Here is a 19,449-nt window from a genome sequence, read left to right as displayed (position 1 = left end):
TAGATACAGCCTATGGCTGGATCTAACTCAGAACCTGTGAGAATTAGACCACCATCCATTTTTCATCTTGAGTCACGCATTACAATAAAAATCAGACTTTTTTTCCCAAATCTGTGGGTTTTTAACCAAGTCAACACAACACTGTGTTGTAACATGAATAAATGGGAGTCATATGCAAGCTACCAACTTCAGGCACCTATTTAGGTTTTGCCATATCTAGAAGGCGGGTTCTCAGCCTCAGCAGAATTATTTAAATCACCTATGTGAAGAGCTCTAACTACATCCTACTCAGTCAGAGTAAGATCCAAGTGCTTCTGAAGGCTTCCAAAAAGCAAGTAAAAAGGTCTGTGTTGGGATCACCATTACCAGTCACTATGTCAGAAGTACTTCCATAGAAGTATCCATGGTGTCGGCACACACACTTACCAATGCTGGATTGTTGTTGCTAGCATATGGCTGTTCCCAGAAAACAAAGAGTACAAAATCTTTTTGATTCTGTTAAACAGGTAGATAATTACTTGAATGTTACTGACAGTGAAAGCAAGGAGCTATGAGAGTGACCAGAGCAGTGTCACAGTTTTGCCAATGCCAAAGCATTTTATTAAACACCAGAAAACACTTCTAAAAAAGGACACATGATGTTTGCAGAAGTAATAATCCAAGCCTTGTGCATAACTTTTGCACAGAGCCATACGAAATGCAGCTACAAACTTCTAAATTTTCTGTTGGTGACATATAATATTTCAGAACAGTGTAATTTTTTTGCCCATTCATTTGGGGTGATCATTAATGACCAGAGTTTGCACGAAGAATGAATAAACACTGTGACAAACAAGGAAATATCAAGACAATTTTACTGCCTTGTGCATACCTCTTCTATGTCTTGGTAATTGCTGCTTTGCTGTGTGATTAAATCAAACACTGGTCTTCAGGAAGAAGGAGGAAGAAATTAAAAAGCAGCAAAGATCAGACTATAGCCCAAGGCAAATAATGTCAAAGATTGTAAGACAATGGTGGATGCCTCATCAGTTGTGAAATAAACACTTTCTTTGTTTAGGATCAAAACACATACTGAATTGTAAATATGCTGGTATTAGAAAGGTGGAATTGTTTCCGGATTGTCAAATGGACTGACAGGCCTTCTTAGAGAGACTTGCAGGGGTTTGTCTAACTGTGTGTTGAGACACTTTGGCCATCATTGAGACCATATTCATAAGCTGCCCAAACAACAGACCTGAAAGCCCTGCTTAGCTAGTGATAGAGGTTCCTCGAGAAAAAGACGGATCAAGGCTAACCCTCGGAAGGCCAGGCTCACTCAGAGTAGCTGCTGCCCAGAGTTCCTTGTGGAACCCATGTGGACCATGCACAGCCACCCCAATGGAGAGCAGGAGACACAGACAAGGGGTATGGGGAAGGATGAAGAAGTAGATGTGTGCAGGGCTAGACATGAGCTGGTACTGGGGCGCCTACCTGCCCTGTTAGTGCTTGGGGAGGGCTTTCCCTGGGAACAGACAGCAGCTTGGAGCTTGTAGCTTAGCCCCATCTGGGAACTGGCAGGGATTTGAACAGCTGGAGCCGCTAAAGCAGACAAACTGACCCCAGCTCAACCCCGACCTCAAGGATGAACTCGAGAGGGACAGAAGGGATACAAGTACATCTCACCTCGTAACTATGTGGTTCACAACATGAGCTTCCACTGGAAAAATTCATCAGAATGTGAACTTTGATTTCAGTGGTGTTTTAAGCTGGAATTTTTTCTCCAAATTGCTACTATGCATTTCCCAAACTTTTTCCCAGGTCTACTCAGTGTTCTAAAGAAACATGACTGTTTCCCATACGAATCAAACAAGGTTTATAGGTTTTCACAAGGTTTATTGACGTGTGGTATTGAGTGTCTGCCATAATTAGGGAAATTCATATCAGTGGAATATTAAAAAGAAAAAAGGTGATTTATTAGGAGCAGCATCTCTTCTTAAAGGTGGCTTAAATTTATAAGAATTTTCCAGCATCTGTCTAAAAATTTTACTGACTTTTGTATTCTCAAGGGAGCAATATGAAACACTATAATTGCACCACAGTGTTCTCAAAACAGTTCTGCAAAGATATACCATGTTAAGGAAGGCCTTTTATTAATGACACTGTACCTGGCAGTGAGACAACCATTCAGAAACATGTTTATTTTTAACTTTCAAGTTGGAGTCTCCTGTTTCACTGGGTTTACATGGTTATAGCTCTTCTGTTCTTAGCAGAATTTTTCCTGACTTATACTGGCATAACAGAATAGATTCAAACCTTAGAGAGGCACTGGAAACACCAGTAGCATAAAAAGCTCTGGTTTTAATATGGTACTTATAAATGAGGTGGGAGATTTCCACACTGGGAGAGGTAACTGGAGAGGCTGATCAGATGTGACACCTGGAAAGTTAGTGTTGTGGAATACTTAGCGCGTTCTGAGGGGGGAGTTTAGGTAGTGTATATACCTATCAAACTAACTGCATAGTTTATTTTAGCTAGTCACATTTCTGGGAAGGGATCCATGTGTTATTGAGGCAGGATACGTGGAGAGATGTATATTTTATCAATAAGATAAGCCAGTAGGAAAGCTCATGAAAGAGTGCACAGAAAAAGCACTCCTGGCATCATTGCAGGCATGACTTATAGTAATAGCATGGAAGGAGAGATTTCAAAATTTTGTATGAAGATATTTTACTTTTACTATTACACTTTTACAATTTAAAAATTAATTTTTTGTGGTTGCATTTGATTTTTTCATGTTGACTTAAACATATTATCTACGTGGCTATAAGCCATCTTTCTTTATTAAACTGATCTGCCAAAGATAGAATCACCTGTTCTTCAAAGCTACAGATGTTCCTTATAAATGTACCAGTTCCCAAGAGTAATGAACTACTCAGTCATTTAAAAAAAAGAAATTAGTATGCCTTAACATTCAATCTGTGAAGAAAACAATGCAGCAATACCAGTTCCTGAAAATGCTGTACAATGCTGTTCATGCCAAGATAGCATTCCTATTAGATTTAGAAGGTACCATGAAATTTTCAGGCACTTCAGTCACTGACTGACAAATAATATTTTTCATCTTTAATTTGCAGTCTCCCTGAAAAAGGAACTTGAAAAAATGTCCTCTAATCATTTGTGTCTGACTGTGCTTCAGGTCTGCTAATAGAAGCCCCTGAAATGATTTACTTGAAGTGTTTCTGAATGACTAAATGTATGTTTTAAATGGCAGCATGAATGTAGGCAAGGACATAGAAATGGGAAGAAATCTCCTCTCTTACTGAGGGTTACTGAATCCCATCCTTTTTTTCTGTGTTTCATGTCACTCTTTAATTTTACGCTCTCTTCCTCATGAAGCAGAGACACTTACAAGACGAAATACACTGGCCTCAAGTGAAATTCTTCACCTGGGCACTTGGTCTTTATGCAGTTGAAGAAAGATTATTTGAGACAAAAAAATACCTACCCTCAAGAATTTTCCTGTACTTCACATACCTTCAAAACATATATGATGTATGGGCATCAGTGACCCTACCCTTCTTGCTCCATTCGCATTCCAGCATGTTTTAAGTTTGCAAGCCTCTTGGTCATGCATCAGTATCTGTTTTATTTGCGTATTCAGGTTCAATGGGAAGGTAAAAAGGTGCTCTGTTTATTTTCACCTGTAATAAAGTGTCGGATCATTCCACCACCTCCTTATTAAATGAAATGGATCTTCTCCTTTGTCCTCAATGTCAAGTTGATCCACAGTGGTAACACAGCAACAATAAAACTTCAGGGTCTTCTGATTCTACCATTACATCTGTTAGCTCACCATCTTTTTCTTGTATGACAGAGAATGTGATGAAAAACCATAGGACATCAGGAATAGACATCCTGATACTCAAATATTATTTATTTAAAAAATAACAGGGAATGCTTCCTTCTAATTTTTACACTGTTTACACTGGGACTACCCAGGTGTTTATGACACAGGCATAGACACACACAGGTGCATCATACAGTTTGCAAACTGATGAAGCTCTGTCATACTTGATTTGTAGTCTTTATTTTTCCAGAACCACTGTGCAAGTTGTTTGAAAACACTAAGGAAGAGATTTTTAAATGCATCTTCTTCAGTCTGCTCTTGTATTTTGCAGCTGACACAAGTCTTGGAACAGATGATGTTTATGATGACAAAGGGTGCCAGTGTGATGTGTCAGTAGAAGATCTCACTCCTGCTCTTAAAACTGTCATCAGAGCAATCAGGTGAGTAAAAAATACTGAGTTAATAAATATTTGAGATTTCTTTGGTTATGATACTAATAAACTGCGTGTCAATTCATAAAATGATTGTTAGTTAAACTTATTACATAGCTAATGCTAATATACTATGCTTCCTTTTTATCAGTATTTTAGTTAAATATATGTCCTGTTATCAGCTTTTCAATATCTAAAAGTGTTATATGATTTTACACAGAAAAGAAAGAGAGTAATGGATATAATTTCCATTATATTTCCTGTAATCCAAATACAGTTTGATGTAATTTTACTGAATGTGTATCACTTTGCCTGGAAAAGTTATTTCCTTTAAAAGTGTAGGGTTGTATTTCATTTCCATATTCCTGAAACTGTCATAAGTCTTCTATTGCAAATTTCTTCTGGTAAGAGCAGAATAATTACATTCATTCAGTTGTGCAAAGCTTTGCCTACCACTATCCACTGAACTAAATATAACCCAAATAATTTAAAACTGATAGTCTCCTTATTTTCCAAGAAAGCAGCAAACTACATTGGAACTTATAAAATTACCTGTATTGAAAGTTTAAATTTAGCATTCACACTCTTGAGACTGCCAAGGCTCTACATGTTCCAGAATATTTTGAAGTGCAAATTCTGACAGATAAAATCACCACCATGAAGTGTACAACAACAAGCAAGGAGGGTTCAAGCAGGTTATTCCTGGGTGTGACCCCAGTCACTGCATCACAGCTACATCAGTGTCCAGCACCCTTCTTGCAGGCAGGCAGGCAGGCAGACAGGCAGCAGCCAAAAGGAATTTCTGCAAAAACCTACAAAAAGATGATGTTTTCCTGCAGGGCAACTCTTGCCTGAGTTTTTTCAGCACCATAGCAAAAAAACCCTCAAGGTTTTTATCAGTTAATTTCATACAGTGATAGCCTATGGGTTACTTGTATTTCCTTCCCCTTTTTCCACTGATTAAAATGAAGACAGACACTGAGTAAGGCTGTTTCTAAAAATTTTCTACTAGCACAGAGAGCTTGACAGATAAATTGCAGACATCTTTTCCAACCATTTTTCCAACCTTCCTGGAAATGACCTCACAGAACGTGTCAGATACCAGGCCCGTGCCCACAGCCACTGCAACTGGCAACTCAAATGTCACTGATGAGAACCATCTCTTGCCAGAAATGTTTCAGCAGGTGACAGAAATCCTTCTACACAGTGGACATCCACTTACAAGGCAAGTCTACTTCCTCAAATGGAAAATGCTCAAATTAGGAACAATCAGCACAGTCCATTGACTTTAGTGCCAAAGATTCTTGTCTGCAATGCTGCATTTTAAACAGACTGGTTGACTCTTGGCTGTTGCACCTTGATAATTGTACAGGCAAGCAATACCACTGATCATCTCATTCTTAATACAATCCAAATTCCTTGAAGCTTGCTTTCTAAGGTGCCACTGAATTGTTCAATGCATCATCTGCATTTTTGCTTGGTTCTCTTGGTCATTATCAGTTCAAATGGAAAGTAACCAAACATGAAGTACATAGCTGGCAAATTTTCTGCACAGTGCCATTCACAGAATTGTTCTAATAAGAAGAGCAAAGATGCAAGAATTTGATTGTTTCATTCATGCATCACTTAACTAATGAGAATTAAATTTTTAGATTATCTCCAACTGTTCTCTGCATGGTCGGCTGACCGGAAAAGCAACTAATTTCACCACTGAGGCTGAGAATAAGAATCTCCACTTGATATCAATTAGCCATGATTCTCTCTCACCTCCTTCCAAATGTTAGCATTTCACTAGATTACAAGCGGCACATGCATCTTGCTTCAGAAACATACCTTTGTTTGACATGTGTAAAGCAGTAACATGCCATACTCTTCAGACTTCTGTTAAGTGCTACACTTTAATCTCTCAAAATTAAGAGACTGATAATTCAGTTCATCAGGTATCTGATACACCTCTTTCTGATTATTCAGAGTATCTGTTACCTGGGATCTATGCAACATCTGAAGAAGGATCTGAGACTCTGTATAGTAACTGTAGAATTTCAAGATGATAACATCTACCTATATGGAAACTTTGTGCCTCATTTTGAAGTTTGTTTTTAGAAACGGCTTTAAATTGCAAAGGCAATGGAGGAGGGTGAAAGCCGTTTTTCCGTTTATGCTGGTGTACAGAAGCAGGTGAAGACAAGAAGGCACTTGCATAGCTTCATGAAACACTTTGAAAAGACCTCAAATATAAACACAGACAGTTGAATCCATTCTTGATACATCAACTTGAAAAATTGTAATAAGGGAGAATAATTATTTTTTGCTGCTTAGAGATGAGTATAAATTGTTTTACAATTACACAAATGGCCCTTTTGTTTTGGGGAGGAAATTAAATTAGCCAAATTAATTCATGCCTGTGGGTTTACAGAGGTAGGTCCTCTCTCAGTTTTGGAATCAAATCATTTAAGCTTGGGTTTTTTTCTGTGAAATGAGCCTAAAATATACTGGTTACTGTCAGGTTGGACAGCCTCAAAATAACAAAAGACAAAAACTGGTTTATTTGTAGTCTTTCATTTTGATAATTTCAAAGCGTACTGCTTCAGTTTTGACCCTGTTTACTTACATCTTCTCCAGGACTACTTTATTGTTCAAAACAACTTCTTGATTTTAAATAAACAAATGCCCAAACTTTCATTTTGAAATGGTCAAAACAGATGACAGAAAATAATCCTTTCCTGACAAAGTTATTACCATTTTGGCCCTTTCCAAAAAAGATAGGACTCTTAACCAGTCCTTAAGGCAGACCTGTCTGGTAACATGTTAAGCTGTCAACCTGCTCTCAAAGCCTCCTAAGCTGAGTCTTTCATCTCCTGTGCTGCCTCCTCCATCCCCCTTACTAAAAGCTCTCTGTGAGGCAAGATCAACTGAAGGAGTAGGGACAGTAAGGAAAAGCTCCTCAATGCATTTTAACAGTGTTAGGTAAGTAGGGAACAGATGGGTAGTGTGGTGAAAGATGATGTGCTCCACAGCATGCCTTGAGCCAGAGCAGGACCAGTCCTACTCCTCTGCAGCCTCTGGCTGGGATCAGAGCAGTGCACAAAGCAGTTTCTGCTAGCAGTACATTGAGCCTTTGTGCTGACAGGTTTTGTAGCACTATTCAACTGTCCCCAGTCTTGTTGTGAACAAAAAGCCTCTAATATCCTGCAGAGTTCCAGGAGCTTAACAAAACCCATTGAATTTTCCAACTCTGTTAGTTCAGAATGATGAATGTGTATAAAAGAAACTAAAAGGAAGATGAGGATACCTTGTTTCCATATATTGTGATATCTCTGATCATTTTCCATAGCAAGAGGCATGCAATTCTATAATACTCTCCACAATGGAAATTATGGAATTACTTCACTATTTATGGAATATAAAATAAGATTTGAGAAGCATAAATAAATATGCAATAGAAATAACTGCAATGGCAGGAAGATGAATGTATTGATGTAATAGGTTTTTCCTCTCTTTAGTGATTGCAAAGATATGTTTTCATTTGTTGTTAATATAAAAATAATAAATGTAGCTAAACATAATGAAACATGAGAGTTCTTGAGCTGATAAGCTGTATAGTTGAATAGTCATACATATTTACTAGACAAAGATGAAAAACATAATTTGCCATTTATGTTCAGTCATAGCAATGTTTCTCATACACCTATAAAATGTATTTTTAGCAGCCACTATGAATTTGTTCAGTGTGATGTTTCAGAATCCCCTTTTTCTTTTAAAACCAAACACAAAATATACAAATGTATATTTTCTGCCCAGATGCTCTTCAGAGCCTAGGAAAGACTCTTAGGTATGTCTTTGGCTAGGACAGCACATTGCTTGGGAAAAAACAATATCTCTGCCTCTAGGGAATGGGTTAGTCCAGGTCAAGACCTGAGAGAGGAGGCAATTTTTACTCATTCACCCCACAAGTAGTGTCTCTCAAGCACATTTTTCTGTTGGCATCTCTATATTGGATCCTGATCTCTTCTGCACATTGCAGTTTTACCAGGACAAAGGGTTATTTGGCAAGGTAAGGATAGAGAGACCGAGGAACCACCACAGCTAGATCTCTTTGCACCTGCTTTCCTGATGGAGTAGGTGAGCAAACAACCTGTGATCACCTCATCTGGCTATGGGTAAAACAACCTACCTGTCTTTTAATATTCAAGGCAGTAACTATGTATGATTCTACCCGAATCCCAGTAGAATGAAACTGTTTCTTCCTGAGACAGTGACAAGACTGACAAGACACACATTTAAAACTAATAACATGAGTATGAAAGGGCTGCACAGAGGATTAGGAATGTTCTAACTTGGTGCCTGTCTCAGCAAAGTTCACTAAATGACAAACAGAATAGCTTTTAGTAATGGAAAGGTCAACATGAATGGAAACAAAAATGCAGTGAATGCCATAGAAGGTATGCAACCTGCATTTACAGAAAACACCGTAACTTTAGAGCAGTGCTGATCCTGCATTTGAGAACCGAGAAATGAAATGGGAGCTGCTTTTGGCTGCTGGAGTCAATAAGACAACATTTGGTATTGGACCTGTAACTTTCCACAAATTATCAGGGTACAAGATAAGATTAGTGAGACCTGTGGTTTAGACATTAATTCTAGACAAAGCACTTTTACGTATTGGTCTGCTTCAACACAAGACTTTTTTTCTGCTTTCCTCTGGATGCATCACTGAAACAAGCTAGTTTTTTTACTAATTCTCATCAGAAAATTGTCATCCTTGTGATTTGGGTGGGTTTACAAACATGTATTGTCTATCACATTAGATTTGAATTATAAAACATCACCTCGCTACATGTCATACAGCGATTTAAACATGCAAACAATGTTTTAAAAAGTCATAGGGACTACGAGGCTTTGTTGTTCGGGGTTGATTCCTACTTTCAGTCGCTGCTGCCAGATCAGTACCACAGTTCAGTGCAGTCAGTGGCGACTCGGTTCGGTATATGATGGGTCTTGTTTGCCCCCTGGTGGTACCGCTGGAAATGACAACCCGGGCTCGTTTGCCCTGTCCCTCCTGTCCTAAGGGCTGCTGCTCCAAATAATTTAAGTATGCATAACTTTGTGCTCATTTTCTCCTCTTTGTAGGGGTAGGTTACCTCCCTGTGCCCGCAAAACTGAGCCCTTCGTTTTTATCCCACAGGAACATACACTTTACAAAGTTGTAATAATCTATCGAGATGGTTGTTCAAGCATATAGAATCATAGAATCATAGAATGGCTTGAGTTAGTTGGAAGGGATCTTCAAGATCATCTAGTTCCAACGCCCCTGCCAAGGGCAGGGACACATCCTGCTCGACCAAGTTGCTCAAAGCCCCATCCAGCCTGGCCTTGAACACTTCCAGGGATAGAGCATCCATAGCTTCTCTGGGCAACCTGTTCTAGTGCCACCCCCACAGTAAAGATTACAATTACAGCCAATCACATAGTTATTTCAAGATATAGGAAGCCAATTGAGTTTTAAAAACTGACAGTAAATAACTATGGAAATTCATCCAAATTTAATAACTGCAAAGCAGTTGCTAGGCTCCATCACTGGAAGAATCCAGTTTTTTTTCTTAATTAACTTGCAGGGTTTTAAAATGCCAGTCTTTTATAACACTTCAGGGTTTTTTTGCACAGTTTATGTAAAGTTTTGTATATTTGAAGAAAAAGAAGTAAGCAATATGGGTTTGTTCCAAACTCTGCTTAAGTTAATTTAGATGGAATCACATGAGCTAATACCTAAACCAGAAATAGTATAGTTACACCTCACTTATATAGCTGTGATGCTTTCAATTCTGTGTTTGAATACTGAACATTATGAACAAACCACCTTGATTAGCAAAAAAAAAGTGTAACAAAGCTGCAAAGCAGTAATGAAGACTTTTGTGCATGCTGATTAAGAAGTTTCCATAGCTGTTAATAAAAATTAGTCTTCTGTCTCTTCTCTTGTAAAATCACCCAGTTGTGATAAATTCAGTTGTGTTCAATTATGGCTCTGCTTTTCTAATAGAGTTTCATAGTTTTACTTTATCAAGAGCATGAGGTAAAAAATTGTGGCCACAAAAACATAATAACAGCAACAAAATTATGATACCATCTTGTATGTCAGCTACATCATTTAATCTTTGTAACCTAAATAAAGAACTAGATTCCAGAAGATTGGGTTGTCAGAGTCTTATGAACTGAACATCTTGACATCATTTGACAGCTAAAAGAAAATAAAACTGGCATCCCAGATTGGTCCCAGCTTCAGAGGCGTTCAGACTACAAAAGATGCCAAAGGCCGTTGGTCTGTTGAACCAGTTGGCAATGCAAAAAGAGAAAAGTGCATCATCTGATATATTTAAAACCTCATGGAGATCAGTCCTGAACTGTCAAGGTGATGAACTACTCCTAAAAGGCCTTTTCCATTTTTAATTTCTATAATCAGAATCATAGTTCAAGCTCTATTCAAGTGACAAACAATTTCATTTTTTAACTGAAAGTTACCAGAATGGGAAATACCAACAGTCTAAGCACTGTGAGAAAAGGCTGACATTATTTGAAAGAATATTTACGTATGATTAAAAATGACTAGAGGATCACTCTATACTATCAAACTCTACATACCTATTATCATAATGTCTGTCCTAAGTACATGAAGTATGTTTTTTCTAAATTCCACTAAAACATTACTAATCTATTTTTATCAGAGAGTGAGAGCCATGTTTTGGTTTTTATTACAATTTGTTGTCTTACAGCTGCTAAATACATATTATAATTAGCACAAAGGGAATATATTAGCATGAACTATTGGCATTTGGAATAGGATACCAATTTACTGTCTCTGCTTTTTTAATTGCAATAGATAGCAAATATCAGCAGTTTGGCTCTAATGGGAATTCATAAGCTGTGTAGCACAGACCAGAATAGCTAACACACCTGATGCCTTGGCTTCTCTCCTAGTTCTAGCAGGGAACTCTTCTCTCTTCTCCAGTTCTTATGTAAACCAAGGAAAACTTCAGGTTTTACCAGCTAACCTGGAAAATAATCTCGCTGTCATTTACTTTCCAAATTTGTCATTTCTATTATTTAAAATTTACAATGTAATATCAAGAAGAGCTACTCAGTGGACATCACATGCTCACATATCACAAACCACATAAACTTGTGAAATTCTCCCATTAAAAAAAATGCCATTCATCAATTTTGGATATTTACTGTTATCTGAAACTTAGTATTCTTCAGTAAAATTCATGAAAAAAATCACAAATGCTAATTAAGCAATGATTTCTATATATTGCAGTAGGGAACAAATGTAAAAACTTCTCTTTAGGCTGCAAAATTTGATCTTAAGTCAGGCAAATAAATTAAAAACAAATTCTTAGGCCTGAATGTCAGTTAAAAAATAAAAACTGATGAAGAATGAAATGGGTGCATAAAATTATTTTTTTTTTACCAAAGTGGAGAGCTAGAACTTAAAATGAATAAGAGAATACTATTATCTATGTTTGTGTAATACACTCATTAGAGAAATCTTTTCTCTATAAAGAAAGGAAACCTTTTCTCTTTAAAGAAAAGAAGTAGCAGAAGCACAAATGTAGCTTACAGGATATCCCGCTCTAGTCAGTGGAACTAATCCCAGTTTTAAGTTAGGCATGTACTTCAGTATATTTCATATCAGCCACCTAATGTATAAAAACCAAACAGGTACATACTGATATATTAAACATGCTCTGCAGTTGTTAAAATAGTATTACTTGAACTCTCTTAAACAGCAATTCAAAGGGATAGCTACAGCACATTTTTACTTACAAAAACAATTGTGTAAAAGCTGTATTAAAATACCTTCCATTTAAAAAATAGTTATCAAATATTGTCAGTGAAATATATCATATTGTTTCACAACTGTTGAAAATTAATCTCTGAAATGCTTTTTACCCACAGAATTATGAAATTTCATGTTGCAAAGAGAAAGTTTAAGGAAACACTTCGCCCATATGATGTCAAAGATGTCATTGAACAGTATTCAGCAGGTCATCTAGACATGTTATGCAGGATTAAGAGTCTTCAGTCACGGTAAGGAAAGAATTAGTCCTACTCTGCATAAGCACCTAATGTCATTCACTGCATACTGTATTTTGGCAAAGTTTAACATTTCTGTGTTACACAGCCTCTCTTTCTGTGAACACAGCTGAGCCAGAAATTTAATTGTGGGCAAAACCAAACCAAAAAACTTGTATCTAATCTGTCCTCAGAAAATGGAAGTCTGAACAATAGAAAAGGTAATCCTTTATCTGTAAAGTGCATTTGCAAATAAGGAATTTAGTCAGGAGGCTGCCAAAAGGATGAGGAAGATATATGCCTTTCTCCCACTCGAGATCTTCTCTTTTCACATAAAAGAAATTAGGAACTACTAGTAATGTAGTATTTACGTAGGTTTTGTGTTATAGATTCCTGGCAATAGTAATTAAAAAAAAAACACCACAACATTGTATCATATTTACCATTATCAGTATCAGGGCTGAGATTCCTGCTTCAAACTCACAATTGTTCCAGGACTGGAGGCTGTTGTTAGGATGGGAAAGCTGAGGGTGGCACTGGTATGTCTGTTCCTCCACAACATCAGGCTGCTGGAGAGGCCACCTCTTCCCTCCCCCTTTCAGCAAGTCTAGCCTTGGCTCTGCCAGATGATGGCTAAGTTCTGGCCCCTGGTTAGTGCCAACAAAAAAGAAAAGTGGTCTCAAATGCTCAAAATTCATTTCTTTTGGGTTTTTTCCTTTAATTAATAAAATTATGTTTGTCTTCTTTTTCAAGTGCTTTTTTGAAGTACTGTGATTTTCATTTTTAATGTATGGATATAGCAAACACTTCCACATCATCACTGGTTTCAGGAATTGCAGCAGCTTTTGATTTCTCTTACAGCGTTGACCAAATTCTTGGGAAAGGACAAATCACAGCAGATAAAAGAACTAGAGAAAAGAATCCTGCAGAGAATGAGACAACTGATGACCTCAGTATGTTAGGGCGGGTAGTCAAAGTGGAGAAACAGGTAGAGTGATTATCTGTGTTGCTTGATCTTGCTTTATTGCTCATGTCTGTTCTGTACTTCATTGCCAGTTTCAAAAGCTGAACAGGTAAAATATTTGTTCTTAATATCTGCTTCATTTATATGTTGAAATAAAGTTTATATGGATCATATTACCTTAACCTTTTTTTCCCTTTTATAACCCGCTTGTGAAAAATGTACATGGCTTTTGACATTCTTTTTCAAGGGCCAATAGCAGACACCAAGACCTCTTCATTTTTCTCTTCAGCAGTCACATTTTCTCCTTGCTTTGGTTCCAAATATTTTGAATTAGTATTTGCTACTAATGTCAACCTTTTCCTCTCTTTCTATAGGTACAATCCATTGAGTCAAAATTGGACTGTCTATTAGATATTTATCAACAAGTTTTGCGAAAAGGATCTGCATCTGCGCTCACTTTGGCTTCATATCAAATGCCAGCTTTTGAATGTGAGCAGACTTCTGATTATCAGAGTCCATCAGACAGCAAAGATTTATCTAATTCTGCACAAATTAGTGGATGTGTATCCAGATCAGCTAGTGCCAATCTGCCTCGTGGCCTACAGCTTATACTGACACCAAATGAATTTAGCACTCAGGCTTACTATGCTTTCAGTCCGGCTATGCATAGTCAAGCAACACAAGTGCCAAATGATGGACCTGCAACAGTTAATAATACATCAAACCAAATAAACCAGGCAACTAAGCCAGCAACTCCGACAACGTTACAAATACCACCTTTCTCATCAATGAAGCATATCAATAAGCCTGAGCCCGTTCATATTATTCCCGTAACCACACAGGAAAATATTTCCAATGTCACCGCTTGCCTTGTTGCATCAAAGGATAATGGACAAGTTGCACAGCCCAGTGCAACAAAGGATCTCACGTGGAGAAAAAGTCTGGACACAGAAGGGGAACCTTTGCTCTCAGTTAAACCTGTGGTGCAAATGGACTTGGGAAAATCTTTATCTGTACAAAATCTTATACAGTCTACAGAAGAACTGAATATACAGATTGCTGGCAGTGACTCCAGTGGTTCCAGAGGTAGCCAAGATATATACTCCAAATGGAGGGAGTCAAAATTATTTATAACTGATGAAGAGTTGGAGACAGAGGCAGGAACAGAGACTACTGAAGCCATCTCGCGCCCGTTAGTGGAAACAACTCTCTCTGCTGACTCTCTAAGGACTGGAATATCAAGATCATCTCAAAGCATCTGCAAGCCAGGGGATGGTACAGAAGCACTCAATCTGCTCCATGTCAAACTTAAATAACAGCTTGCTGGCTTTCTTCATTGGCTGGTTCATTCCTCTAGTCATACATATCATAGCATGAACTGTTTTGAAAGCCTTTTTAATAAGATAAAATCACAAAAATCAGGATGAATCTGCAAAGCAGTTGAATGAGCCCATATTTCCTAGCTGCATGAAAATGCATGTTTAAGTGATGGCTAGCATCCAAATTTACACTTACAGTACAGCAGCCTTTGATGAAGTACAGTAGGTTTAAATAATGAGTTGCCTACAAAGCTAATGCTGCAGGATGTATCAAAAAGAAAAAAAACTCAAAAATTTGAGCATTTAGACCTAGTGCTGTTGCTACAGGGCAGAAGTAAAAATTGTAAGGTTTAAAGCACTTTGCTTCTGAACTAATTAAATATATATATATATATATATAATGTCCTGATTTAGATGATAGTTTATGTTTACAACAAAAAAATTATCTACAGCTGCTAGCAAGGTACCAAGGAAACCAGTAATACGGCTAGAAATGCGGGGTTAGAAATGGCTGCCAGTTGCAAGATACACATATTTGCTCATCATTAATCAGTTATTTTTAGCTCTGAAAAACAATAGGTTAACATCCATCCAATTTTTGGTGATTTAGTGCTGTGGCAGAAGCACCTGACACACCACTATCACATTGTTCTTCATAAAAAGAACACCATTTTGCTACAAAATTTTGTATTTTAAGGATTGGGGCTGGCCTCAGAAGGGGATAATGCAGGTGGTTACACTGAGAATTTAGGGGAATCGCTCCTCCCAGTCTCATTGAGAAGCTGTCTTGTGAATCCAAACCATTTTGGCAGCAATAGGTGAGGGAAGGAAGCAGGCGCTGCCTTTATTTTAGAAGCAATATTTCCTTCTGCGGAAATTTTGGCAATTTGGCAATTTTCCTTGCAGTCCCAACCAGCACTTCATAAGGCTGGGAAAGGAGGGAAAACAAGGAACTGAAGTACAAAGTAAAAACTAAAGAGGACAGAACAGAGGAGAGAGAAAGACAACACAATCAATGTGGAAATAAATAATAATACAGATTTAGATAGGCAGGAAGGGAAATTATCCCAGAAAACAAGAAAGGTAAAGAGGGAAAAAGTTACTTTTTTTTTTCACCACAGATAATGAGTGCTATTTCAAAAAAAAAGCCACGTAGGCAATCAGAAATGAAAATAGAAGTAGATAAGACTGCCTTAACTGAAAAAAAAAAAAAAAAACTAAAGCAAGGGTTTGTTGCTTTTTTAATAAAAGGTGATGAGGAGAGAGCGGGAAAGTGGTAACACTCTTAGATCTTAACACTGTGTCCCAATGGCAGTCATTTTTTTGTGAACTTTCCAAGACAGGGCTTTCAGACTCCTTTCCCCGAATACCCACGTTTTCAGATTCAAAGCCTACATCAAACTGAGCATTCCTGCCTGATACATTCTCTTTTTTTTCTTACACTAACATACACTTCACTTCTGCTGAGATGCAGGAGCAGTGTTAGTGCCTCTCTGCACATCCCCAACAATGCTTTCCTACTGGGAGAACCGTTGCGCAGCCTGAACTGGCTGCTGCCTTTCCCAGCTGAATGAAGTTTCTGTGTGTTGCCTCCTCTCAGATTTATACCCCACCTGCACCATAGGCTTGTAGACAACCCAGTTTGGGCTCAGCTTCCCTCTAGCACCAGGAATACTGAATGCATGGGGGTACCAGTGCCAGCTCACTCAGGGCAGTGTGTTCTCAAGGCACAGACCCACTGGGAACTTACTATGTACATCAAAAACATCACTCCAGTCTTAACCATGGCTAAATGCTGTAGATTGTATTGTGAAGGACCTGATCTGTTTACTATGAATCCATTGTAACTTCTGCTTCCATATTTCCTTTAAAGAAGTATTCCTGGATGTTACATGACAATTTTATTATGTGAAAGTACATGCAAACTGTAGAGTGTATATATTGTGTCATTATATGGGGTCCACAGATGGTACACTGTGTTCCATGGCTTACACCGGAGCAAACTTCAGTTGTTAAATCCCGAAAGACACCTTGAAGCACAATTTCCTCACTGCTGATTTGCCATATAATTTACCACATTCAGCCTTTCCTGTTTTCCTTTACTTGCAATCTGATCATACTAAAGCCTGATTACAACAGTAATTTTGTGAGCATAAATACGTGGTTTTTTCACATCTCAGTTCACTTAACGATTAAGTTATTTGAATGTCTGCAGTTTATCTGGGCAGATCTGTAAGTTTAAACTATCAAACATTCAAAAACTTACAATCTTTTTTTGTTTTCTTTTCCTTTTCCTTATCTCTTTATGGTGCCTTTTTTGCCTTTCACATGAAGCCTCCTGCTGACCCAAGCATAAATATGCAGTTAGGGTTCAGTGAAGGAGAAAGAGATCAGGCACATGGCAATTGTGTGTCTGTAATGAAACTCCCTTCCTCTCCTTGAGGAGATTGAAAAATCAAGGCATCATGAATGGAACACCACTTTTCCACCTTCATCTATGTGAGCAGATGATTGCACCACATTGTATCAATGGGAGAACTGAGCATTGGCCCTGCCTGTACCAATTCCACACGGAAACAGGACCTTGGGTTTTGCTGATAATTTATCTCACAGAAACTTGGTATTTTTGCCTTAAATGACATGCTTGAGTCCTTCTAATTTTAAGTTAATTTATTTAATACAATTTTGTGCACAAAAGAATAAGTTCTATAAATGATGTATGAAAATGTTAATATCTTTACAAAGTACTAATAAATCCAGAAGATCATATCTTTTCAAATTATGGTTTAAAATCCTAATTTGTTTTCTTTTATGCTCATCATTATTATTTTTGCAGCTGCAAGTCTTATCATATAGAGTTTTTTAACATAATATTGATAGGAAATAGAAAGAGTAGTGAATATATGAAATTTTATAGAGGAAGAATTGTTTGTTTGGATTTTTATAAGTTTTACTTATATTTCCTCATGAGGATTTTCCTGTTTCTATGCTCTCTCTTTGAAAGACAGTGTCATGACTGACAATCATTCATTAGTTTCACAAAAGAAGGGCCTGTCTGGCTTTTCAAGTCTTGTCCTGAGCTGCTTATTAAAGTCCAGCTCATGACAGCTAATAAGAAGTGTTCATGAGTCAGGACAAAAGACAATTTTTTTTTCTGATTTACAATCCACTTGAGGATTGTTGGAAGAGAGAATTTGAACTTAAGTAAAAGCTTCAGGAATTAAGCAGTATCCAAATAACTGTTTTCTGATCAGCATGTTCTTCTACCCGAATGGAGAACTGAATAGTTTTGATGACTATTATTTGTTTAAGAATTTGTATTTGCTCCTGGCTTATATTATCTACAATTTTTATTTAAATATGAATATGATGTTTTAGCCTAGGGTTCGAGATTGCAAAGATCATACACTTTTATTCACAGTGCCCACAGTTGTTCCATGTTTTTGAGATAATCCTGTTAGAGTGACTGCTCTCATTATAGTATGGTGATGAATAATTCACCTGCTTTTGTGATAAGTCAAATCATGCTGAATGGCTGATGTATAGTAGACCATCTGATGTACAGTAGTATTTCTGGATTGGGACCTGCAATCCTTACTCAAGCAAAAATTCTATGGAATTCATTCATTTTATGAAATTCAAGAATTTTTTTTGAAATGGGAACTCAGATTCAAATCCTGATTTTGTTGGGCATCTGTTTAAAGTGAAAATGGTAATATTTCAGTATTTCCTGAGGAAACTAATACTTAGCTGAATTTACCCATGTCACATTGACTATAAAAAAAACAATGCACAAAGTACTGATGTAAAAAGGGAAGAAGTGAAGGGACAATTTTAAAAAGCACAGAGAATAATCAGAAAATTGGAGCAAGCGGGAAAATATAACAGCAAAGGAATTAAAAAAGGGTTTAAACACCTGATGCTAAATTCATCCTTGGATGGCTTCACTGACTTCAATGCATTCACTGCCCAACTGGGTGAAGCTCTGCCTCCGTTGGGATAACCAGGCTCAGTTCCACTGACCTTAAAGGAACTGGACCCACATATACCAGAAATGGACTTGCCTCTCTGGGCCAACTTTTATCCTGACTCATATGTCATGCAATCCTTTTGGATTCACTAGGTTTCAATGAAATACAGGTCAGAAAAGAATTTGTCCCAGATACTTCTGCTTCACATTTTTTTCCAGGTGTGTTAATTGACTTAATTCAAACGGATTACAACATTACACGACGTCCTGTCACTGTCTAAAAAGGTTAATTAGTTTTTGAAATAAGACTTGTCCCCTGCAATGTCAGTGGAATCATGCAATATTTTCCTGTCCGTTCATCTGGATGCAAATGTGGCCATTCATTCAGTTGTGGCCACACATAGGACAATTCCAGACATACCCAATATCATCTGCTATTGGAAGAATTTTTGACTTCTTTGAAAGCCAAAAGACAGTTTTGTAGCAGGCTTAGAAAGCACGATGGCTGCTTCCACTGACACTGCAACAACATTAGCCAGTACATTACAATGTTAATTGTAAATTCTTGACAAAGTTGAATCCATATTGTTGTTAATAAAAATGATTTGAAAAGTACCATGCTTACTCATGTTATTCCTTACATAAAAGATTGTTGGGTGTGACCACATATCAAGCAAGAAAAAAAATTAAACTTGGTCATTGTTTTCCTTTTGAAGATTTGTAATTTTTTATTAAATGAACACCACAAAGGAAGTTCATTAGAATAAAATGCACAGGAACCAGACTGACATGTTCAGTTTCTGGTAACTGTTTACAGCAAAGTTTACTTAATGTTGCAGTACCTCTATGAAAATGAGTGTGGAAGTTAT

General features: G+C 37.4%; 1 protein-coding gene across 4 annotated transcripts in view; it reads left to right on the top strand.

Moving 5' to 3' along the window:
• KCNQ5 (potassium voltage-gated channel subfamily Q member 5) overlaps positions 1-19,195 on the top strand; it is a 286,878-nt gene extending 267,683 nt beyond the window's left edge. For 3 of the 4 annotated variants that reach the window (XM_027697326.1, XM_027697320.1, XM_027697335.1), the window contains 4 exons: positions 4,158-4,266; positions 12,211-12,342; positions 13,189-13,315; positions 13,666-19,195. In XM_027697326.1, coding sequence (XP_027553127.1) covers positions 4,158-4,266; positions 12,211-12,342; positions 13,189-13,315; positions 13,666-14,607 — 1,310 coding nt within the window. In that variant the 3' untranslated portion in view covers positions 14,608-19,195. The remainder of the gene's footprint in view (positions 1-4,157; positions 4,267-12,210; positions 12,343-13,188; positions 13,316-13,665) is intronic. The other variant, XM_027697342.1, reaches the window with a different exon arrangement.
• The last annotated feature ends 254 nt before the right edge of the window (positions 19,196-19,449 follow it).

This window comes from Neopelma chrysocephalum, unplaced genomic scaffold (assembly GCF_003984885.1).
Source record: "Neopelma chrysocephalum unplaced genomic scaffold, ASM398488v2 Primary Assembly neopelma1_23b, whole genome shotgun sequence".
NCBI classification, from domain to species: Eukaryota; Metazoa; Chordata; class Aves; order Passeriformes; family Pipridae; genus Neopelma; species Neopelma chrysocephalum.
The sequence above is the reverse complement of the archived record's forward strand: the minus strand, read 5'-3'. Positions and strand labels throughout refer to the sequence as shown.